Genomic DNA, 25,491 nt, shown 5'->3' with positions numbered 1-25,491 from the left:
ACTGGCCCACACTCTTTCTCCGTGCCCTGTGGTGGCTCAGGATTGAAGTCTACCCAGTCATCGCCAGTGAGGATGGGGGCAGGGTCCTGGCCACAGTGACTGTTTTGAGTTTTCTGGGTGACATGTGGGTGAAAAGCTCCCCCTGGACACTGTGTCATGGTGGCCAAAATGCTGCAGCCATTAGGTCCCAGGAAGGGACCCAGTCCGAGGTTCACACAAACATGGGAACAGCAGTTCAGAAAGCTGCAGAAAAACAGAACTTGATCCCTAATCAAGCAGAGCCTGCAATCCACCCTACCTTTGGCTTTTCAATGTCCGTGCTGGTAAAGCCTATTCAGGCTGGGTTTTCAGATGTAGCCAAAAGTATCTTGACCTCTAAGTGTTTTCATAAAACTCCTTTACTTGTGGATTTCTTGGCTAAATGTATTAACATTTGTTTCTTTTCACTAAAAGTCCAAATTTTCAACAGTGCTGTTCGTGTAAGATTGATAGTTTCATTCCACTTGTTCTTCTGTTGGCTGGTGTAAACCACCAGGTTCTCCGTGTACCGCAAGATCGACTTTAAGAACCTGTTTTAATGAAAAAAATTAATTTCTTTATTCTATTATAAAATGCAACAATGATTTAAATACACTTTTTGTTTCGGAATTAAAACTAAAGTACTGTACTGAATTTTTGTCTGTAAATTCAAATAAAAAAACTACATGCAAACAGGAAGTGATAACAGAAGCTAGACGAAGAGATGCTGAACGTACACGTCCCTGGAGAGGCGGCTGGACCCCAGACGAGTTACTCCCCCGAGCACCTTGTTAAACTCACTCTCACTTTGTAAGATGGTTGCACGTGACGGAACTGAGCTCCAGAAAAGGCATTAGCGACCGCCCGGATTAAACGCCACGTGAGCACGTGAGCACGCAATGCACACAACAGGGAGCGTGCAGGCCCCGCGGCTCTGTGCGGGTGCCGCCCTCCGACCCCGGGCATCCCGCGCCTGCGCTCGGGGTACAGGTGCACTGCCTCGCGGGAGACACTTTCCACTCGGACACAGCACTGCTGAGAGGTTTTTATCTGATGGCTCCCGGGCTCCTCTCCAATGTGTGGGGATCACATCCTCTTCTATTTTCCACATTCTCCCCAGTTTGCCAAGCAGGCTAAAATGTTCCCCAACTTCTAATTCTGAGTATTTTCAAACTTAGAAGTTAAAGGAGTAATATAATGGAAGTCCACAGATCCTTCATCTAGAGAGTGGTCTTCAGCTGGGGATGACTCTGTGCCTGGCAATGTCTGCACCATCTTGAGCTGTCACCGTGCAGGGCTACCGGCACACGGCACGGGGGGCCAGGGCGCTGCTCCCACCATGCGTGCTCAGACGGCCTACCGCGGATGACCTCCCAGAGCAGAATGTCAACGGTGCCAAGGCGGGGGCGGCGGTGTCATCTGAAGCCACCGGTCCATAACATTCAGCATGGCGGCTACCCTGGTTCCCACCTGGGTTCCAAGTTTAAGAAAACGCCAGTCCTGCTTCTATGTTCACTTTAAACACGAGGTATGTGCTACCCACAAAGCATCAGCAGTATCACTCTCTGGGTTGTGGTGGTGTTAGGAGGAAAGCTGAAAGCGTTTGCAAGCTCATCACATTTAATGTTCTGAGATGACCCTACACAGGTGTTAGTTTTAAAGGTTCACAAACTTGCACCAAAATCCAGAGAAAACCAGTGAAGAGCCAACCAAGACTGTGGGTTTGAAAAAACAATGGGCACCTGCACCCCAGTGTTCATAACAGCTCTGTCCACAATAGTGAAACTGTGGAAGGAGCCGAGATGCCCTTCAACAGATGAATGGCTATAGAAGTTGTGGTCCATATATACAATGGAATATTACTCAGCTATCAGAAAGAACGATTACCCATTTGCAGCAACATGGACGGGACTGGAGGAGATTATGCTAAGTAAAATAAGTCAAGCAGAGACAGACAATTATCATGTGGTTTCACTCATTTATGGAACATAAGAAATAGCAGAAAGATCGGGAGGAGAAGGAAGGGAATAATGAAAGGGGGGGTAATCAGAAGGGGGAATGAACCATGAGAGACTATGGACTCTGGGAAACAAACTGAGGGCTTCAGAGGGGAGGGGGGTGGGCGGCGGGATAGGCTGGTGACGGGTATTAAGGAGGGCACGTATTGCATGGAGCACTGGGTGTTATACGCAAGTAATGAATCATCGAACTTTACATCAAAAACTAGGGATGTACTGTATGGTGACTAACATAACATAAAATAATAATAATAAAATAAAATAACCCGAAGTGAAAAATCACTTAAATTTACCAAAACTTAAAGTAAATTTTCATTTCTTACACATACAACACACTTACTTTAGATACTGTTGATATTCGTAAGTATTTTTTCCATGAACCACGTGAATGTTGACCAATTCCAGGGCAATCAGCAATAAAATCAGGTAAAGCACAGGAGACAGAAGTTTAATACTAAAAAAGATGAAGGAAGTTAAATTTTGACAAATGTAAGTATTTTGCACTTAAATTGGTGAAAACTCTTTTTCGATCCTTTTTTCAAGGGAACTTCAATTCAGACTTTGCAGGAGAAGGCCGCATTCCTTGTGTGCCCTGCCCTGCCATGCCCTGCCTGTCCTGCTGCCACCCAGCCTTCCAGCAGCCGTCGCCCAGGAGCAGGACACCGCTGGCTCCATGTCCAGCACTTCCACTGGTTCTGGGTCTCTCCATCTGCCAGCATCTTTGCTACAGTCTGATGTTTGGTAAAGGACTGTCACAAGAAGAAACACACAAATGGCGCAAACATGGAAACGTGTTCAGTGTCTGCAGGGGAAGGGCTTGGGGAAGGATCTAACATAACAGGCATCATCTTAGAAACTGCTGGTAGGAGTGGACCTTCCAGAAGCAGCCAAGGAAAACCCGTTAAAAGCTTTATAGATACAGATACCACTAACTCAGAGTTCTAGGAATTTGTCCCAAACGGTAATTTCTTAGGGATATACAATGCCCTAAATACACAACAGGTACGGAACCAGGATGCCAGCATGCCCAAGCTGACCTGCTGCTAACATTTTAAATGCAGATATTCACTGGGGTCAGTAGCACCCATATTCTCTTACGCCAAAATCATAACAGTATTGAAAACACTGTGTCCTGTAATGTCCTCTGAAAGTAAGATCAGAGCTGCATCCCAACAGAACCCCTGCCCAGCGGGGCGTCTTCAGACCAGGACAGCGAGCCACACACCTACTGAGCATGTGCAGGTAGGTCTGCCTCTGCCGGGAGCGCAGCCTCCTTTCCACCCACTGCTGGTGTCTCAGCTCCGCAGAGGCAGCGACCTGGCTGGACACGCGGGTGCAGTGTGCACTGATGTTTCGGAGCACGGTGAGCACTTCCAGAACAGTTCTGGGACAGAACAGAGTTGGGACGGGGGTGCCGCAGAGCTCCTGGATCACCTGGGAGCACCTGGGGATGAGAGCGTGCATTAATTCTCGTGGCGTATGGTCACCGCCTCGACGGTCAGCTTCTGGGGAGCAGTGGCCAGTCGCGCATTGTGCTCAGGTCTGCGGTGGCACGCACACGCACGCTTTACTGTGGGGGCAGAGTGTGCAGGAGACCCTCGTCGGGCACACCAGCGCCTCAGAAGCCGTGGAAGTGTGGGACCCCACCGCGGCTGGCCAGCGCTCCGAAATTTTCCACAGTTCTCAGAGACTCACCTCTCATCGGGAAGACGGTCCCAGCCGCTGACAACACCGTCCCCCTCGGGCAAGTGGCGGAGCAGCTCTTGCAGGATTTCTGTGAATAAAGCCTCACAGGCCTGCGTTTCAGAAGTACCTTCTAATCTGAAAACAGAAGATATGTAGATATAGGACGATGATGAAGACGCCCAATCAGTGCCCATGCACAATGTTTAACGGTTCACTTAATCTACAACTTAGTTTTCCCAAATATAAAATGAAAAAGCCACTACCAGAGGCAGTGGTAAAAATAAACGGTAAGATCCGCTAAAAGCAACACATTGTTGACGACAGATAAGCAACAAACCATCTAAGTGTTATTCCCATGACGTGCATCTGCTGTATCCCGATTCCAAACTCTCTGTCCCCACTTCTCTCCTGACCTTTAGATCCTGTGTCTAATCACCCACTAAATATTTCGAGCGGACACCATCCTCCTCCCCACAAAGACTGCCCCTCGTTCCTATGTGTCTGGTCTCCCCAAATGTCCCACCACCGCTGGGCCCTCAGCAGGGAGACCGTTCCCCCTGCGCCTCCACCGAGGGGCCTGCCCCACCCACCGAGGCCCAGCACGCCCCCCACACTTGGTCTTCTCATGGTGTGGCCAAGACCTCACGTGGAGGCTGGCGTCCACTGGGGACTGTGAGGTCTGCGTGACCCCAGGATAGAACTCACCTGGCTGCCTCCTCAGCCTCTTCAGGCAAAGGCAGGAGGGGCCAAACCCTGATGCTCTTCTCACAGCTCAGCACCTGAGAGGAAAATGTCCTACTGCTTCTAAAGATTTTACAATAACAGTCTGGAAAATACGTTTGTAACTATTACGAACGTAGCGATCACTTTCTAGGAGATATATATTGCTAAAATTGTTACCGATCTTACAACATTTTAAGACCAGGTGCTGGGTCGCAGTTATTCAATATAATCAGATAAGAGAAGGCCAGTGAAATTAGCAGGAGATTAGGAAGTAGTTACTATGCGGAGTAGTTGTAAAACATATCAGCAAACTCTTGACGCCCCTGCTGTTGAGAGCTGAGGTCTGCATCCCCTCCCGAACCTGGACGTACTCTGGTGAGTGGTCTTCACCCAGACAACACAGTGGAAGTGAGGATGTGTGACTCTGGAAGCCAGGTCAGAACCTCTCCCTAGTTCTCCAGGAGGCCCTGCACCAACTTCTCATCTTCTCAGATGGAACACCAAACCAGGGAAAGCCCATGCCAAATTTCTGACTCATGGAAGTGTAAGCAAATCGAACGCTGACACCACTAAATGTAATTCATGCAGCAGTAGTAAGCAGAGCAATGACCTTAAAAAGAATGGGTTGCAAGACCGCTAAATGAAAAATGAATACATCGTAGGCAGCAGGAATAAGAGGCTGCCGGGGAGGGTGACGTCGGAAACACCCACTGTGGGGCATGAAGGGGCCTCAGCCAGGGCCGTGGAAGCAGCAGCCAACGAGCAGCAGGGCTCGTGAGGCTGGAGATTCGGCCACGGAGGTCTATGGGCAAAGCCTGCCTTCCTGAAGCTTCTCTTCCTTCCGGGACGCTCCCCCTTCTTCGTCCCTTCCCTTCCTCCCTCCTGACTGCAGGTCGGGGTGCTGCAGGCATGCTCTGGTGTCTTCCCTTGCAGCCTCATGCCTCACTGCTGAACTAGAACCCGTGGGACACAGGTATTCGGGTTGAATTCTTCCCTCACGTAGCACCAGGACAGCAAAACACCTCTAGAACTCTCTGCATGTCCACTGCTGACAGCCCCTTCTGACACTATTTCTCTTAAGACGTCATCAATGAGACTCTGTTGTCTCGGCAGTTTCTTCCAGCTGCCGCTACACATCTCTCCCTGAACCCTCACGTGTGGATTCTACAGCTTCCGTTTAGAGGCAAGCTCACTGAGGAACGTCTGCATTAGCAACTGTCACAACTGCTCTACTCTTGAAGACAACCCCGTCCGTGCCCCTAGCTCATTCATATCCTGCTACGTGGAGAGTGAAGTACCCAAGCTCATTTCCACACGGGGACTTCCTGGCAGAGACGCTCAAATGTCTGTGGTTTACATGATTTAATTCACAAGGGGACAAGCTGTGGCCTCACGTGGTAAAAGGAACATTGCCACTCTTCACCACTGGCACATGGGGTAGCAGTCCCGAGCTAAGGCAACAACCTGCTGACCCAGCCACCACACCTCAAGTACTAAAATCACCAGAAACAACAAACACCGCCATTACTGCCTCTGCTGGATGTGGGACATGAGGCTCAGAGGGACGGAGCTGCACGGCCAAGGCCACGCTCCTGAGCGGCAGCCTCCAGTCGCCCCTGAGGTCTGGCTTGCCAGGCTGCCTGGACCCATGGGCAGGAGCCGTGCACGCCCGTCCCGATGGCCCGTGTGAGGCTCACCTGTTTTTTAAGCTGAGAAACTGGGTGGAAGTGAGCACGGTAGCCCTCTGCAAGACCAACCAATGATTTTATCGCTGCTTTTTCCTGGTTCAGAAAAAACAGACAAGGGTTACTGCGATGTGTGGACAGGCCCCCAGTTTTCTCTGGCTGAGTGTGAGTCATGCAACAGCTCCCGTGTCACCATTTTCCTTCAGCTGTAAGAGAGCAAGACTCTTCACTGAAACAGGTCTGAGACAGTGGTCAAATCATAACCAACAAAGATTTTTTAAATGAAGCCAATTAACAATGATACATAACAAAGGGCACATCCGCTCTTTGTCCACAATCAGTGACACAAGAAATACATAAGAAAGAAGAAAGACTCCAAACAACTAGAAAATATAAGAACGTCTCCAAAAAAAATAGAACAGGAATTTAAACATTAAAAATCAGTACAACCAAAAATGAGTCATGTTGTTAAACACATAAATACTGGACAAAAGGGTAGAATAACATTATTTACAGCTGATGTAACTGTGTGACTAGAAAATCCATGCTGGCTAACTAAAACTATCAGAAACAAAAAGAAAAGTCAGTGAGTTGAAAGCTAACTTAATATACCAATAATCAAATCAGTTGCTTTCCCACACAGAAGCAGTAACTCCCCAGAATTCTCAATAGCACAAAGCAAATCGCTATATATCCAGGTGCAAACCTTTCATTCGCTCTAAGACCCAAGTCCTACCGCATAGCAGAGAGGTTCTGTGCACAAGGCAGGCGGGCCAACCTCTGCGTGGGGCAGCCACAAGTCACACGTGTGAAGATTAGTGATGAAGCCACAAGAGGCCCTGTGTTTCGGCAGAGCACACGGCTTCTCCTCTGAGACCCGAGACCTGGGAGGATGGAGGGTGGAGGGAAGGAGGAGGGAGGGCCTATGGAGGACCCCTCTGGAGGCTATGCTGACAAGAGAACAAAGGGCCATTGCAGGGAGCGCAGGTGAAGGCTGGGGCAGCTCGGCCCAGCACACGGCACTGGAGTGCTGGGGACCAAGTCTACGGTGGAGGATGGAACACAGGACGTGGACAAGCAAAGAGAGGAGGATTCTGGCCTCTGGATGGCGCTGCGACTCACAGGGAGGCTCAGGGAGGGGAGGCTGAGGACATGGAGACACCATGTTCGGGAATAATTTTCACTGTTATAAAAACCATCAATTATCCCTAAATTAATCCATCAAGAGCCCATTCCTGTTTGTTACTTGGTTAGCCTTGGACTTTATGTTTACTGTAACTGTACACGTTTGCCTGCAATCCTAACAGGGAGGAGACGGAAATTCTGAAACAGAAGAGAGATGGGAAAGTAACCTTACAGACATTGAACTGTGTCACAAAGGTGAGCACACCAAGTCCACTGCACACACTACCGAGATGTCTGTCTTCCCAATGCTCTCGGGCCAACGTGCAAGCCCTTTGAAAAAAAAAAAAAAAAAAAACCCACAAAAAAAACAAAAACAAGTAAACCTAGATTCTCTAAATAAATTCCAACTGGATCAAAAGATGCAAATGGAAAAAAAAAACCTACAAAGGTACCAGGGAAATGCATGTATATGTTTCTAATTTTGGAAAGCAAAGGGTCTTTTAAGAATAATTCCAAATGTATAAGCCAAAACGTAAAGACCTCAAAACTTCAAGAAAAATAAGAAGCAAAATGCACACTGGAGTGGCAAGTACGGCTAATAAACCATAAAAATGCATAAAATGGAGCAAAAGACATTAATCGTACACAAAAGAATCACGGACTTCCAACAAACAATAAAAGACACCAAAGTTGGGGCGCCTGGGTGGCTCAGTCATTAAGCGTCTGCCTTCGGCTCAGATCATGATCCCGGCGTTCTGGGATCGAGCCCCACGTCAGGCTCCTCCACTGGGAGCCTGCTTCTTCCTCTCCCACTCCCCCTGCTTGTGTTCCCTCTCTTGCTGACTGTCTCTATCTCTGTCGAATAAATACATAAAATCTTTAAAAAAAAAAAAAAAAAAGACAGCAAAGTAACACAAAACACAGAGATAAAAACATGGTCTTCCTGGAACGTTTTGCTTCAGAACTGTACTTGAACAAATTCACTTACACACGTGCCCAAGTGAACAAGGACTGTGTACTTCAGACACTGTAACTGGGAGTGTTCCACACGTCAGAACTCACCCATCCATGAGGAAGAGCTTACATAAGCGAGGATACACGGATAAAAACGTCAAGCCGCTGATAAAAACCAGGTGGCACAAATGCTAGCCACAAACAGGTCTCTTCCTCTAGCTACACCGTGTGCTCGTGGGAAGAGGCGGGAGCAGACGCCCACCTGGGAACCGTGCTCACCCGAGAAGGCGCCCCTGAGTGCTGTCACTTTTCCTATCACGTTTTCTGTTTTGTGTGAACCTCTACACAATCTTTACAGTAACTGTGACATGTTTAACTTGAAAAAAAGATGAAAATATCAATAACCCAAATTATTTGTTATAAAATAATAAAAGAATTAGTTGATCGATCAATGCAAATATTCCATCCGACCAATTTAACCATCATTTGTAAAGTTTCCTAATATGTTAAGTTAATCCTGTTTTATACTGGCTGTTTGGGTTGGTCACACAGTATCGGTTTACCTGCTGCAGCAAATACATGCACGTAACCAAATCAAGTCACGATTATGTGCTCGGATGGAGCCATACTGGAACTCAGATAAACTTAAAGAAAAGGTGATTAAGGGTTAATTACATTTGAAAATAAACTGTATTCTGTCACAGCTGAGTGACAGTGAATCTAATGGTTCTCTTCCCTATATGTTACCTTACAGGCTGCCGACAGATCTTCGGCAACGAATCTCAGTATAAGTACGATGGAAAATGCAAGCAACTGGTTTGCTACTTCTTTTGGGAATTCAGGTAAGTTGATTTCCCCGTGGCTTAAACGGTCTCTTATACGGGGGCCCTCCTGATGGTTCAGGAAATCCCAAAGAAACTCCTTTCAGAATAAAAACAGAGAAAATATTTTGTTAGTTTTCTCAACCGAGGGAAGAAAGAACGGGCCACGCGTGACCTATCTACGGAGCAGCAGTGTGTGCTCACAGAGACGAGGAAACCGAGCTTCAAAAAGACAGACTTAATCAAGGTCATACAGCTGAGGGACCATGCTGGGTTCTCCCTGGGAACTGTCTCTAACTGCACCCCCCACACACTCTGCTGCTGCTTGGGGCAGGACCCTCCCTGGGAAGCCCCGGTCTCTCTCACTGCACCCGCCATGCTGCTTGGGCAGGACTGACAAGGAAGTGGACAGAGCCAGTGCTTTCATAAAACTCACCAGGTCTTACTCACATCCCCCCTGAAGGAACAGGCTGAGGTGTCCATGTCTGGAAGCTAACTTTCCTCCTGCCTGAACACAGCTTCTCCCTGTCCTGCAGCCTCTAAGTGCCCTCTCTCAGATCACTCTCTCCTGCTTCCTTCCTTATGGCACAGGCTGCAGCAGAAAGAGAACTGCTGAGCCAGGCAAGTGGACAGAGCCGTCCCAGAGATCCGGGAGGGAGACAGAGGCCAGATACCCTAGTTCACTCATCCTAGCTTCCTGATGCCAGAGAGTGCACAGAACCCCACTAACGTCATGCAGGAACTAGAATCTAGCCTGCTAGGAACTCTCAGTTAAAAGGAATAAATATAAAAATTCTACTTAGAGTCCAAAGTAGCCACTGTAATAGCTTCCTAAAGTAAAAAAAAAAAAAAAAAAATGGTAAGTAGGAAATGGAAAAAATGGTCGACATCGCTATCCGTGACTGCTGCTCCCTCCAGCACCACGTTCCGTATGACAGACTCACATGCCATTTGGGAATAGGGCAGCTCTATCAGCAGGCCTCAGAAAAAGGACATTTAAACCCGAGCTGCACTCTGCCGCGTGCGTGACGTTGAGACAGTGCAGGGCGGCTCAGAAGCGCTCTTTGTGAGCGTATCACAAGCCAAGATTACTTCATTTTGGAGAAGTGCTAATCACATCCATAAACAGAAGAATATCAGATCAGAAAAGGCCTAGTATTTTACCATTGCAGGCTCTCCGAGGAAAAGAGGAAGCTGATTGATTTTACCATCATTCAAGTGTTTTGCCAATATCTGAAACACCAAAAATACATACAGTGATTAATTAGTGCACACACATGTACATACAGAACCTTCAAAGGACCCGGCGTCTTTGGTTCTCACACACTGCAGAAGCCGAAGCACAGGAAGTAAGGACAGTCTTAGCGACTGGGTGCTGCACACAACCCACGAGCCACTGAGCCCACCCCGGAAGCCAGCGGTGTGCTGCGCACCGGCCAACCGGGCAGGATAAAACAATGAATGAGGATAAAGACAAGACACGGCAGCCACCTGTTTTCTAAACCAGTATGACCTTAGGAATGTATGGGAATAGAGAGAGCTTCCTAATTGTGTGTGTATACGGGTGTTTATGTGTACTTACATCCATCTGTGTGAGTGATGATGTGTATATCTGGTATTCGTGTGTTTACGTGTATACATGTGTGTGGATGTGTACTTACAGGTGAATTCACGTGTACAGGTGCAGGGGTGCATATCACGTATGTGTATTTGTGCATACATACGCTGCTGTGGATTTACATGTGTGTATCCATTTCTATGGATTTTGTACATATGTGTGCACGTTTCTGTGTTATATGTATACATATATGCATATATGTATGGATGCATTTGTATTTGTGTACTTACATGTATGTGTGTTCCTGTTTCTATGTATGGGTTCATGTATATTCACACGTGTGAGTGTGTATCCGTGTGTGTGTGTGTGTGGATAGAAATATACATCAGAGTTACCTTATATGCCACTGCTTAACACACCAGTTTGGAACGCAACCACCCGAATAACCCTATAGACCCTAATCCCATGAAGATATGACTTCACTATCTAATTTAACCATCATAGCATCAAACATATTATGTATTACATTATAGCAAATTACTCACCTAACGGAATAAAGTCTACAGGCACATTGCTTGATTCCACCCGCCACTCATTCACTAAGGAGTCGAAGAGTTATCTTAAAGGCAAAGTAATCTCGACACCCAAATCTCTCCAGAGACTCTCCCTTTGTTTCCTCATGTCTGCTAACTCTGCGAAATCACACTTCAGGCTCTATAAGGATTATTATCCAGGATTACACACACGAAAGCCTCTGTACTCTAAAGTGATTAAAGATATTTTCGATGGCAATTTTTACTAGCCCAGATTTTCAGCTTCAGAATCACACACCCAATTCACAGATTAAATACATCAGCGTGCATGTTAAACTGCAGCGCATGTGTATTTCACGTGCAAGACAAGCGAGTGTTAATCTTAAATCTAAAATGCAACCTCCACATAATTATAGCATATAATATTAGGATCTCCTGGCATTTTCCAATGTTGCTCTTTCCGTAACTTCAGAAACTAGGTTAATCATACTGGATCCCAAAATTAGCCTGAAAACTATACTTAACATAATAAAGTGGTTTTTTTGCATGTGTGACTATCAACATTTCCCGTGTAGTAAAAAACAACATTTTGTTTCCAGATACTCCATAAGTCTACTTACTTCATCGAAGGTGGTATAAAGAGCCGTGGACTTCAGAAAAGAAAACAAAAGAAAAGAAATAATTAAAACAAAATATAAGTAGAGTGACATTACTCAAAGGAGAAAAACAATTCTAGTACACGGCCACAAATACGAAACCTTCTTTTGAAAATAAATCTTAACCTGGCGACACCTTGGGAAGAATGCCACTGGCGTCGCAGCACATCACACCAAGCTACGGTGAGCCCGGCAGGCCCTGCTCAAACTCTGCTCTCACACACGCTTCAGCTCACGTTCCTCCCATCACACAGCCCGACTCACACACATATTTGCGTGCAGGTGAGCACAACTGGACGTGTTCTCCCACAAACAGCCTGTGTTTTGCACGCTTCCTGGTGCAATCAGTCCCGTCTGCAGACAACAGGCTCTAGAGCCGGCTGCCTCAACATCTATGCCTGGCTTCTCCCCAGAAGCAAGACCCTGGGCACCCCCCACGCAGGTATCTCTGCAAAATGGCATGCAGGTAGTGCCCATCTCGAAAGGCTTCTGGGGAATTTAGGAAGATTTTGCATACACTGTGATGAAATCAGCATTCTGTGGAAGCCAGCTCTCAAAGTGTCTCATTGACTAATGCTTATTAACATATCTTCAACTTAACATTATGAAACTTCCTTCAACATTTATTATGATACCTATATAATAGCACATACCTATAAAGTCTGTATCTTTAGCTCCCAAACCTATCCTGCTGACCTGAAAACTCTTCCTGAGCTCTATTCTAAATATCCGACTGCCTACTAAACACTGAACTTCTCCTCGATTGCCATGAACTGCACGCGTGAACTTCTACCTTGTCTTAAGGAACTGGTATCAATGTCTTATTTCTTACTCCTCACACGTGAGCTTCCTAAAGTCACACAGTCTTCCTCATCTTCCGATCTCCCACTATCTCAGAGACCTTATGCAGTAAACAGGAACGGCACGGGCACAGCACTTTACAGCTGTAGAAACTATTTTCTCATGTGTCTTGACTCATAAATAAGTTGATGCCAGGGTCATTCTGAACAAGAGCCTGGCCTACAATCTAAGATAGTCTTTGATAAAAACAGTCATGCTATTTACTTGTGTGGTCAAATAACACGTAAACAGCCAAATCTGTTTAAGCCACCATGAAGTAATCCCAAGCATACTAGAGTGACAGCTGTGACAACCGGGGTTCTAGCTCTTTCTGCTGGAAGACAGGTGCTCCGCAATGCTGCCTAGCACTGCCCGGGACTGAGCCGACAGGAAGGGCACTGGGCGTGGGCATCGGGGGACACAAACGTGAGCACTGCACTCTTAAGGAGGCTGCACCAGAAACCTGTACACACATGCACGTGAGGCAACAAAACAGTACACGGGGAAGAGAAGGTGCCGAACTGGAGTGGTCACTGGGAGGTCACTCACATGGCCTGAAGTGGTCAGGCAGCGACCGTGGGCAAAGCCTGAGGAAAGACATGTTCTGGGACTGGCGAGGGGCCTCGGTTATGCCGGAGGAATCCGGCAGGAGACAGACCGGAGGAAAGCTGGACCATACGCAGTCCCGGCATGCCCCGTGCAAACGCGAAGCTCGTTGTAGGTACCGGGATGCCATTCAAGTTTTGAGCAGATGAGACCATGAAAGACGTAAGAATCATTATCACTGTGATAATTATTATAATGTGAGAGGAGGCGGGTGAGGCCTCAGCGGTGAGAATGGGCGGGTGGGGCTGGACACCAAATGGACGAAGGGGACACAGCACCAGGTGGTACTGGAGGCTGGGGCCCGGCGCCTGAGCGGATGAGGACAATAAGGAACACACAGAACAAATTTGTGGGAGAAAAAGTGAGCTTTTTAGAAATAAAGTAGTACGGAAAACTCCTGTAAATGTTCAGCAAACAGAGTAAGCCTAACTCAAGAGGAGGACGAGCTGAGCTAGAGGAGACGACTGCCTGGGACAGCACCTGCCTTTCACCCTACAAACTGCTGTCCCAGCACTGCTCTGGCCACATCAACAACTCAGCACGTGTCGGGCTTTCGCTTTTATTAGGTTCAAAGTATTTTCCAATCCTTGCTCCCCTGCAAGTAAGGTGGCTTAAAACCTGGGAGGGAGTAAGATTTCCCGGAGGTAGATCCAGGGAGCACAGGGTTGAGAACACAATTCTGAAGAATGCTTCTGAAAAGGGGCAGAAAGCGGAAGCTGATTGAGTGAAAGAAACAAGAGTTCCAGGTACACTGGCCACTGATGTTCGCTCCGACACACTTGCCCCCTTGCCTCTGCCCGCCGCAGCCTCTGCAGGTAGTTGGGTATATGGCCACCCAAAGGCTTCCCCAAGCCTCCCTGGCCCAGAGCAAGGAGTGTCCTTGGGCAGAGCCACCTCCTGGGGCTACAATGCTGCACTGACAGTAATAGCTACAGAGAGGAGTAACATGGTTTCTACTTTTGCAACGAGTTTGAAATACTTGGAAATACAGAACTATCAAAACAATCACAAATAATATGTCGTTAAAATCATTATAATAGGAAGCCACAAAAAATGACAATCAAGCCTTCCAAAGAAAATTCTTAGCCAAAAAATTCATTTACTGGTAAACAAAAATGAGATATTAAAAACTTTTAATTAGGCAGAGAGAGCTGTCAATACAGCGGCAACCACCATCAATCACTAAAGCATACATACCTCAGCAGTCAGAAGTCTTTTCGGACATCTGTTAACTGTGGCAAAAACTCTCCTAAGCCCCGTCTCTAGCTGTGTCAGTAACAACACGGCACAGTCAGCAAACCTGCAAAATTGAAGGAAAATGGGTAAATCTCAAGCTTTAAAAGTAAACATTGGCACCAACCCCAAATAACTGCACTTTGTTCCAGATATTATCGATGTGCGTTAAGGCAAGGAGGGGTGACAGTACCCGCTAACGTGAGAAACAACACAGAATCAGTCTGCTTAGACCCGTGAGCTTCAATCTCCTTTCCACTGTTCTGACATAAGAGAAAACATGCTTAGAAGCTCCCGAATAAGATGTTATCAAACATCTGCCCGATTCCTCCCATCACTTGTAAGAAATACTCGTATTCCAGGATTTGGGTGGGTTCTCAAGGCACGAATGAACCTACACACAATGGAACCTGAAGGAAGGCCAAGGCCGTGGGCCTCACGACATCCACGTGCACCTGCTCTGCTCCCCAGGAAACAGAGTCTAACTCACCTCCTCCTTGTTGCAGGGACACGCGGTTCTCTCACAGTAAGAACTCAAGTGACACCGAGAAGTTGATTCCAAACCACGATTATCGGTATGGACCCCGCCAAACGGCTGACGCATGTTCTGGTCAGTGCTGTGAAAGTGCTTTCTGCTCGGCCCCCCTGGAGAGGGCCCCCTCACTCACCTGTGTGACCTGAACGCGACTAACGCAGCTTCCCAGTACGGCAACATGACCTTTGATATGAAAGAGGATTTCCTCATCACTTCTTCTAACACCGAAAGTACCTCAGAAGTGAGCTCTGCAAAATAACAGAGCCTTAAGCACAACCACGCTCGTCAACCAAAGAAGGATGTAAGCAGACGCAGGGCGGGATGCCCACGGGTTGTAGGTGACTGCGGCAACCCCAGGGCACGCGCACGCGCACAACCGCCTGTTTAGTGACTCAGGCCACAGCTGAGAGGAGAGGACGTCAGGGCTGATCACGCTGACCAAAAGTAGATACATTTTCAGAAGACAGAGGAACAAGACTCAGCCCTGAGGTAAACTGTGGACTCTGCCTGATGATGACGTGTCCATGTAGGCTCATCCCTGGTAACGAATGTGCTCTGCGGGGCGATGTTGCATGTGTCGGGGCGGGGGTGTACGGGGAATCTCGGCACCTCCTTATCCATCTTGTTCCAAACTGAAAACTGCCCTAAAGTCTTAAAAAGTACGTATCATTGGCAGTCACTGGACCACCGAAGGGTCTGCGGTACGAAAAGGCTAAGACTGCCGGGACCAAGGTGACCTGGGCTATTCCTGCCATGATTTCCATCAGAGGTACAGCCCCCACAGCTCTGCTGCCCCAGTGGAAAAGGAATGGGGTCAGAGCAAACACATAGTTTGACTGCACTTTCAAGGTCTTGTGTCCCCCACCCCCATTAATTTGGTAAACGGCTTTGGCACTGAAAATTAAAAAGACGACGGAGGAGACCACCTACACTGGTGGCCTTTTTGGCATAATCACGTGTACAAAGGCAGGAGGGCTAAAAGGAGGGGAATGTACGTTCCGAAATGGTCCTAAGCCATCTGTATGCACACACACTTGGAGCATGAACCATTTCTAACACGAATAATGGATTCACGCAGCCACGACTCTCAAAGACTCCCCAGCACAACCTGGGGGGCGCGGTGGGAGGAGGTGAGGTTTTATGTAGCGAAGTTTAAGCACCTTGGAAAGTTCATCTTTTCCTGCCTCTGGAGAGTAAGTAGTCCATCGAAACGGCTCATGTCCCCATGCTACCTCCTGACTTTATCCCTATCTTCACGAAGACACATTCAGGGGCAACTGAAGTACAGCACTTGCCAGGGAAAACGGCCAAATCCTTGAGGTCTGTAAGAGCTACGAAAGGCCGGTGTGCCAGCACACGTTCAGTTCGTTGCAAGTAACTCTTCAGCAGCTGACCCAATCCCGCAGTCAACAGTATCATCGCTGAACAGTATCTAGTGCAAACACCACAGGATCTGTTAGAAAAATGCACCGTCATACACAGAGACAGACTGACGTTGAAAAGAACAAGATTAAAATTAAGAAAGCACACCACCATTCGACTGCAGGAAACCCCCCCTGGCTGTGGGAATTCAGCTACGCGAGGGCTGGGAGGCTCGCGAGCGCAGGTCTCAGGGTCTCCCGTGTCCCAGCGAGTGGTGCCCCTCGTCACCTCCGCGAGGCTCGGCCTCAGGCTGCCTCTGGGGTGGAAGTCAGTGGGGTCCCAACCCTGTCACCACACCAGGTGTTCATCGACCTCAGTCTGATCTTCAAATTCCTGCCTCAGAACTCTTATCTTTCTCAAAACACACTTTTCCCTGACGTAAAATTCAAGGTCAAACAAACGCCGAAGTACCTCAAAGAGAGAAAATGACCTTCCTACCAACATACTTTGGGGGGATTTCGTGAGGAGAGGCAAACCCGTGCCATAGGACATTACGCAGGTTGAGTCCACACGGAGATCCGACGAAGACTTTCAGCACGTCCATCTAATCAGGTTAAGAACAGATTACTGAACAGTTAAAGAATCACAGAATCACGGAATAAACTGATAGAATTGTGGGAGAATGTCTGCTTTCTTCTTTAGAACAGACCCAACACTCCGGCTGGCATACAGTAGTAGTATCAGTAGTAATAGTATTCAAACAACATTTACCGGGCGTCTAACATGTCAAACACATTTCGTGTGAACTGATCCTCAGAACAACCTATGAGGGCACTACTATTAATCCCACTGTGCAGATGAGGGATACGAGCATGGAGAGCTGGAAGCTAGGTCTCAGGGGCCACGAGCTACGACGGGGAATGAGATCTGTCCCAGGCTATGAGACATCGAGCGTGCCTACTACCTAGATAAAATAACACAGAGAGTAGGAGACGGGAACTGCACAGAAGGCAGACCCTGTGAGGAGGGGCTGCCCACTGATGCTCCTAGCCCAGGCCTCCCCTACTTCTCTGCTGGCTGGAAGCTCACCATTCACCTGCTGCCATCCCTCCACTTAGAAAGACTCCCGTCGGGGCGCCTGGGTGGCACAAAAGGTAGGCGTCTGCCTTCGGCTCAGGGCGTGATCCCGGCGTTATGGGATCGAGCCCCACGTCAGGCTCCTCCGCTAGGAGCCTGCTTCTTCCTCTCCCACTCCCCCTGCTTGTGTTCCCTCTCCCGCTGGCTGTCTCTATCTCTGTCTAATAAATAAATAAAATTAAAAAAAAAAAAAAAAAAGAAAGACTCCCGTCATGGGGTTCCCGCTTCTCAGATGGCGAGACTCGTGCGTTCCCACGGGCTCGCTCTTGGTTAGAAGCGCAAAACTTCGGAACAGATTCAGGAAAAATGGAAGACACGCAGAGACTAAAAGAACTCAAAAGCAATCATACGAGAACAGTGAGCCCCCAGAAGACTCGGGGAAGGACAAACGCTGTGTTCAGACGCCTGAAGGACTCTTGCTGAGAGGGAACAGATGCAGAAATTCTGAATTTCTCTCAAAGGGCAGGACAAGCCAGAGCAGAAATTACAAAGAGCGTTTTCGACTCAGCATCAGAACACTTGGCAACCAGTCTCTTCATGCAATTCCAGAAACTCTTGTCTATTTGTAGCACATGAATAGTAATACCTAATACTAGTAATCGTAACAACACTCTTAAAGCTATATTTATTTTTAATTTAATTTACTAACTTTAATTAATTGTTCATACCACCTGGGCAATCAGAAATACACAAGCCAATGAACTAGTAGAAGGATCTGCGCCTGAGAGTGGCTGCAGGTCGGCAAGAAGCTAACAGCACCCAGGCAGACAATAAACAACGGGTCAAAACACCTGGATCTGTTTCAGAATTCAGTGTAACTACAGGTATTTTGTACTTGATCTTCACTCCATATTCTCCACTAAACAAAGTGAGCTTTAAGCTGACAAGGGACCACTATAAAGTGGGAGGTCTTTACTGAAAACAGATTTCTTATCCAAAAATAGTGAGTCTAGCTGGTAACATATTACACCAGTATTTTAAACATCATCCTGGCTCAGCTGGCTCGGCTTTACACAGGACGCTATCCTGGTGTTCTTCTGCACCTTGACCCTGCTTCACTCGGTTGCCTAAAGGTTATTCGTTAGTTTTATTTTTTTTTTTAAGATTTTTTATCTATTTATATGACAGAGAATAGAGACAGCCAGCGAGAGAGGGAACACAATCAGGGGGAGTGGTAGAGGAAGAAGCGGGCTTCCAGCGGAGGAGCCTGATGGGCTCGATCCCATAGCGCCGGGATCACGCCCTGAGCCAAAGGCAGATGCTTAACGACTGCGCCACCCAGGCGCCCCTCATTAGTTTTAAACAGCCTTGGTCATGTGGCCTGTCGAAGATTTTGACAAAGTAGACAGTTCTGCATGTTTTTAAATTGGCATCTAATTTTTTTTCACAGGAAGCCTGAACAGTTTCAAAAGGGCATAAATTCCCACATTTAAAAAAATGGATATTTTACGATAAAACTTTAATACCACTCCCTGAATGGTTCAAATTTTATTCTAGAATATGTAATTATGGTAATTATTAATGTATAATTAATGAAAGCAATAGAGTTCAAATTGTTCATCTGGCTGGCCCCCCAAGGCCATCCCACCAGAGACTATTACAGCACGCTAAGACTCAGAGTAAGAGAGACTTGTGTCTTGTGCCTGGAAAAGTGGCAATTTTGAAAGGGGAGGTGGGTAGGGAGAGTATGCTCGAATTACAGCTGTCATCCATTTTTCCCACTGCAGCATCACTTTCTGAGGAACAGAAGTAGCGCTACCACAAACGGCTGTGCTGCGTCGACTCTACCAAGTCCAGGTGAACAAGCTTACCACCGACCGCCCAAAGACCGCAGCAAGCTCTTCCGATGCAAGCAGATCTCTCAAAAGAAAGGGGCAATCCTTCCCATTCAGTAGGAAGACCTAGAATCCAAACAGCTGCATTCCAATGAGCCAAACAATGTGAAGAAAAATCCCACCCATCAAGCCACTATTTGTACAAATGAGGGAGAAAAGCACTGAAGACACCAATGTTTTGATTTCATAATCATTCAAAGAGAAAAATACTAAATAAACATCTGTGCCAAATGACTACATAGGAAAACAATCATTAAAATCAAGAAGTCTGAGGATAGCTGTAGAAGTTATATGTTCATGCAGATACTTTAGTGAACCAAAGAAAGAGTTCTCACACTTACATCACCCAAAGCCCGTTCTAGACATGCCGTCAGTTTCATTAAGCTAAGAGGAATAGCGGGACACTGAGGGCTTTCCAAAGCATCGAGTATTTCAGGAAATAACTGTGTAGAATAAGACATACGTTAGAACCTATGATCAGTAAGAAATACTTCTCAAAATATTTCTCAAGCAATACTATTTATGACATTCAAACTTCTAAAGGTGTCAACTGGTATTGACTTTTTTGGTATGGGTAAACATTTTCTATAGAGATATATAGTTGACCCCTGAACGTGAGTTTGGACACCACAGGTCAGCTTACATGTGGATTTTTTCCACAAATACAGTATGGTATCGTAAGTGCATTTTTCTCTTCCTCACGATTTTCTTAATAACTTTTCTCTAGCTGACTTCATTGAGAGAATACAATATATAATACATAAAACATACAAAATACATGCTAATCGACCACTTACATTATCAGTAAGGCCTGTGGTCAAGGGTAGGCTATTAGCAGTTCAGTTCTGAGGGTGTCAAAAGTTATATGCAGATGTGTGACTGCACAGGAGTGGGCACCCCAGCCCTATGTTGTCTAAGACTCAAGGTAAACAATATCTAAAGAATCAAAAAAATGGTTAATATCTAAGGAGTTTTGAAAGTTTTTTTCCTCCTTTAAATGTTTATTGAAAGCAACAAATCTGGCATAACTATAAATTGGAAAGTCAAATATTTTGACCTAAATCTTATTTCCCATTTTGATTCGTTAATAATAGATAAATGTGAGGCAGCTCGGCCTGTCACAGCAATGACCCTTCTATCGATATCAGGAAATTTAAAGTATTTTAGAATTGGACCTTTTATAGTTACTGCCCTATTGTGGTCATTAAATGTGCCAAGTGCAATGGCTGGTTTGCACCAACCAACAAACTAGCCCAAACAAGGTTTGGGCTTGACCCCGCACGACCCCTCCTCCCTTCGATTCACCCTCCACAAGCCAAGCACCACCCCCCCCCCGGGTTTCCTTGTTCCACTGTCTCAAGAACACCTTACTGTCTGTCCGTAAGGTCTTTGCTTTTCTCTGGAGTGGTCCATCCTCATCTGTCCCAGGACCAGCACCCACATACCTAGCTACTCCCCAACCCCAGTATGGATAATGCATCCAAAAACTTCCTTTGTTCCAAGGACGTTTCAGGCCATGGTGATTGCGTAACAGTCTAAGTTTCCCTCACAACCCTCAAGCCTTTTTACAGGTGGATGGCTTAGCGGATGGAGGAGACCCCTTTAAGATGAGCAGGTAACGAGGGCCTCTAAGCAGACTTTGCAAAGTCCTATATTTCTAAAGGTTGTTCACAAGCCAAACCTCTGGAAAAGCTGTCCACTGCAGCCACGGTGTGTATTGAATTTCAAACTGCCCCTTGGTCAGAGATAACAAATGTGAGTGGACGGCCTCACACACAGGGCCCAGCAGCCTCACGCTGCCCTGGTAATCCAGACTCTGGGCTTCAGGGATAAGAAAACAAGTGTTAGTACCACAGCTCCATATCGTGTGATGAAAATGCCTAAAGCATCAAAGAAAAAGTGTTTTAATTGTGAAGTTTCCATGAAATCAACAACTGGTTTATAGTTGAACTTACAACAAAGATACTCCGATATTGCTGAAATAAGTTACATAGCGCTTATCTGATAATAAAAGAAAAATACACTATTAGTATGGTTTGGTTAATCAAGAGAAAATATTTTCTTCACTTTACTGGTACCTAAGTTTATACAAAATCAGGTTCATGCTGTATCTATCTTAACCTGATTTGTTTACTTGACATTATTAGACTGTGAGATTTCCAATGACGTTATTTTAGAACACATGAATTTTTTGTTTTAATTTTTTGATAAGTTTGAAACTGAACATTCACAAGGTTCACACCCAAAAAATAGAAAAGGGTGAAGGTCTCCCTTCTTGCCACCCAGTTCTCTTTCCTATAGCAACTATGGCTATTAATTCCTTGGGTATATATAGAAATATTTATACACACAGAAATACAATTATATGCTCCTCCTATTTTTTCACTTAGCCACGTGGTTCAGAGAGATGGGCTTCTCATTCCCTCGTGCCACCACATAACACTCTCTTGTGTGCCTCTGTCATAGTGACGCAGTACGTTTGGCTGTTTCCAACACTTGGGTTTTTTTCCATTTTTGCTTACAATCAGCACCAAGCGTAACCTTGCACAAAAGCTCTTTCATACTAAGTGTGCCTGTCTTACTAATTCCTGGGATAAAACTGCTGGGCCAGAGCACGTTCATTTGCAAACTTTGTAACTATTATTAAATTTCCCAACCCACATCCCTGCTCTAAAAAATGTACAATAAAGCCTGGAACATTTAAGACAGCTGTGTAATATCCTACTGGTCATTTCCTACCCAGAATTCCTAGGACTCCTACTTTCTTCTCTCTTCCATCTGACTGCTGGCCTGGAGTGAGACTGTGCCACCTGCGGCCTCCTTCTCACACAGGGCTTCCTTGGCTCACCGTTCTAGTATCTCTCCTGTGGTCCTCTGGCCTCATTCCCTCCCATGTCACCCGGTCCCTTTCGTCTTCTGAGCTAGGTCTGTATTATAACAACGTCTAACTAAGAGAAACAATGGTCAGAAAGGAAAGTTTTAGAGTCAAGACGTTTTAAATGGAATATCACTGACAGCTGCTTGCGGTGCAAAGAATGTACAGACCTGATTGTGTATAGATCACACAGGCTGTGATGGTCTGCCAGCATACTTCACCCCTCTGACTTACAATGCTATTGATATCACAACGTTCTCGGACTTCAAACCCGAGGTTACAGATCATATCATAGACTGAGGGAGAAAGACAAGTGGTAATCGGATCCTCTATTAGCATCTGAAATATAAAATATAGAAGACATTATTTAAAAGAGGTACAAACAGAGTAATATCAATTATATATTCAAGTCACAAGAAAATCCCATTCTATCTTAAGTACAGAACACACCCAGGTATAGCTACTGCTGACACACTTTCTGGCTACCGTGAGAGCTGTATGATTGAAATACTATGATTTAATATTAATTAAAGATAGTTTACATAAACTTTTTCAAATAAATGTTGAAGATGTGAAATTATTGATAATATTTGTTAAGATAGGAGTTTACAGAAGCTTGGCACATCGTATGGGTAGTGCACTGTTCCTTTTAGCATTCCTCTACTGCCCCCAAGTTACCAAATGAGCAATTTTTTTTTAATGGGGAATGGAAAAGCAGAAAATCAAGCACAATGAACTACAATGAAGTAAAAAGCATACCTCAGACTCCTTACGTGGTATAAGAAGCAGCAAACCACACTTTTACATGAAGGATTAAATAATACCAAAGCCTCTTAATTATCCCCATATTACACTAACATCATCTTATAAACCTGCAAAGGAGTCACACTCTGGGACTAAAATTATCATGGGGTCTTCATCTGATGTATCAAGTCAAAGGGTGTCTGTTCTAACACGAAGGCTTAAGCCCTACCAGCACCCTGGTTTGGAAGCTGGTAATTTTGAGTTCCTCCACTCCACTCAGCATCCCCCCGTTACAGTGTTCACTCCTCCTGTTCCCCAGAACCCTCACTTCCCACTCTCAGCACCGGCTGACAACCAATCTTCCACAGACTCAGGGAACCTGCGCCGAACAAGCAGTGATGCCGTGAGCCTACAGAGCGCACGCTGCCCAGCCGGTCAGGGACCACGGACACTGCAAGACAGGAGCGGGAAGACGGGACCTGCTCCTGCTGCCTGCAACCTGGGCCTTCCTCTCCACTCTCTGTCCCTTGGAGCTTCTCCCCAGCAGCAGCAGTGCCCCCGGCCAGAGTAGCGGAATGCAGTCTGCAGTTTTCCCAGCACCTGTAGGCCCAGCTTCTTCACTGTGACCCCACCAGAGACACCCCACCAGCTGTCCACTGCCTGCTCTTCAAAGGTCTGCCTCCCAGAATTGCCAGGCCCAACCCGTAGCTGAGCAGCACAACCTGTTCCTTAGAGATCCAAGTTTCAGCTTGGTGGGACCTTCCATGAAATCTCTAAGTTGTAAAATTCCAACCACTTCCGTGGGTCTCTCAGTCCCACAGCGAGGGACTGCTTCCTACAGCTGCCAAGTCCACAATACTTGCAGAGATCTCTTCTTACTCTTTTTGTAACAATTCTACACCTTGTTAACTCTTACTTAAGTCTCTTCCTTCAAAACCTAGTGTGGTCTGTCTTCCGACTGATAGAGAAATGTAACCCTAAAGCGTTACTTTGATATCAAAAGGGACTCCTTGCATTTCTTAAAAGCATTTGAACTCCAAAGCAAGGAGCTCTGGTTCTGGAGTGACAGGTGGCAGGCAGAACTGTTTCTGCACAAAAGCCCATCTACTCCACTACTGCAGGCCCTGGATATGGTAACAGAAGCTCTAAGAAATGTCTTCTTTTTCGGCTGTATTCGCCCTATCAATAGAGTTGCCCAGCAGCCTTAACCAAACTGTAAGATCCGAGAGCACCAAGGTCAGGTCTTATACAGAACGTAACCCCACGACACAGCATAGCCCCCCACCCAATAAACGAATGAGAGTTAACTAAATGATGGCTCATCCTACCTGGAGCTGAAGGGAATACACTTCAGCTTTGGAGAACAACAATATCCTGTCCCCTACCAAGAGATACACAATTCTAGAAGCTGGCTTTTATGTTAACTTTCAAGCTCATACTGTCTTGGACAAGAACACACCTCATGTTAATTAGGAATAAAATCCCACTTCAAATCAAGAAATATTAGATACTGCAATACCTTGTGACTCACGACTGTACATTTTCCTGTGTGTTAGTTATGAACATGCCTGTCCTCCCAGTAGAAACCAGAACCGCTCCCCCTGACATTTGTCAGTGTGTGCGTTTGTGTGCACCCACCCATACCTTTACTCCTTGATACTCCAGTGTCTTGTCCAGGGCAGCATGGGGCAATGCAAATGACCTATGCTTAGGACCTTCAGTTTGAACTCTTCCTCAGACTCGTTGTACCTCTTGTTTTGAAGAAATTAGTATTCTGAGCCTCCGTTTTAACTGTAAATGGTGCACAATATTATCTTCTAGGGTTGCAGTCATTAGAGATAATGCTTGAAAAGCATCTCACGCATAGCACTCAAAAAGCAGTAGCCATTATTGCTAAAAGTGATGATGAGGTTTTATATTTAATTGCACGAGGATAGAAAATAAAACCTTATGAGGCAACCCCGTATAACCCGATCTATAGCCATTGAGGCCTTTGTGATTTAGTTTTGTAACCAAAATGGCCTAAAAACTTCGAATTTCAGTTTGCAAGTACCAACTGCAGAAGTAATTATGACACAGGGCAGGACGCAGAGAAAGCTTCCTTTAGAGGACGAAGCCCATAGTATCAATGACGTAATGGCTTGTGAAGACCTGGCTGGGGCCCCGCACGCGATCACTCCTACACCACTGACTCGCGGCCTTCAGCCTGGGGCCTGGGACGTGCGGGGACCTGAGCCCCAGGAGAACTGGCCAAGGAGAACTAGGGCCAGGGCTGCCGCCTCCGGGGTCAGGGTCGGGTGCTCATCCCCCGCGCAGCCGCCGACGAGGGGCTGGCAAGTCCAACCTGCTTCCGCGGCGGCGCCGGCGCGGACACCACCGAGGCCCGGGAACCGCGGCCCAGAGCCCGCCGGGCTATCAGGGTTCGGCCTACGTTGCACCTCCTCCCGCCCGAACCTCGGCGGGCGCCGCGGACGCCAAGAACGCGTTCACCTGCCCACGGGTACCCGGTTAGCGGCCTCTCTGGGGCCGTCACTTCCGCCTCCGGGA

General features: G+C 46.6%; 1 protein-coding gene across 17 annotated transcripts; it reads right to left on the bottom strand.

The window, feature by feature from the left end:
- Positions 1-380: 380 nt before the first annotated feature.
- On the bottom strand, positions 381-25,486 carry ERMARD (ER membrane associated RNA degradation). 17 transcript variants are annotated; one of them, XM_045770557.2, is made up of 19 exons: positions 25,289-25,486; positions 24,589-24,735; positions 22,371-22,539; positions 21,007-21,146; positions 19,667-19,768; positions 19,302-19,391; positions 16,860-16,957; positions 16,287-16,444; positions 15,125-15,239; positions 14,421-14,523; positions 11,742-11,771; positions 10,195-10,263; positions 8,957-9,130; positions 6,143-6,226; positions 4,428-4,501; positions 3,732-3,857; positions 3,262-3,480; positions 2,377-2,490; positions 381-569 (listed from the first exon to the last, which is right to left on the bottom strand). In XM_045770557.2, the coding sequence occupies exons 3-19, from the start codon at positions 22,537-22,539 to the stop codon at positions 386-388; spliced, it is 2,049 nt and encodes a 682-aa protein (XP_045626513.2). In that variant the 5' UTR covers positions 24,589-24,735; positions 25,289-25,486; the 3' UTR covers positions 381-385. The 17 variants fall into 17 exon arrangements, with proteins under 17 accessions (XP_045626513.2, XP_045626511.2, XP_045626514.2 ...); XM_045770555.2 differs by having other exon boundaries at positions 24,589-25,486; XM_045770558.2 differs by having other exon boundaries at positions 16,287-16,423; positions 24,589-25,486.
- Positions 25,487-25,491: the final 5 nt, after the last annotated feature.

The sequence above is a fragment of the Ursus americanus genome, chromosome 11, assembly GCF_024610735.1.
Source record: "Ursus americanus isolate L20-20 chromosome 11, mUrsAme1.1.p, whole genome shotgun sequence".
Lineage (NCBI taxonomy): Eukaryota > Metazoa > Chordata > Mammalia > Carnivora > Ursidae > Ursus > Ursus americanus.
Note: the sequence above shows the minus strand (reverse complement) of the source record. Positions and strands in the feature narration are given on the sequence as shown.

Coding starts and splice junctions, on each gene's coding strand:
- ERMARD (XM_045770555.2), bottom strand. CDS start 22,539: ATGCTAATAGAGGATCCGATTACCACTTGTCTTTCTCCCTCAGTCTAT. Junction 19,769..21,006: donor AGTGGACAGCTTTTCCAGAG/GTTTGGCTTGTG, acceptor TATTCTACACAG/TTATTTCCTGAAATACTCGA. Junction 9,131..10,194: donor TCCTCGGAGAGCCTGCAATG/GTAAAATACTAG, acceptor TTATTCTGAAAG/GAGTTTCTTTGGGATTTCCT.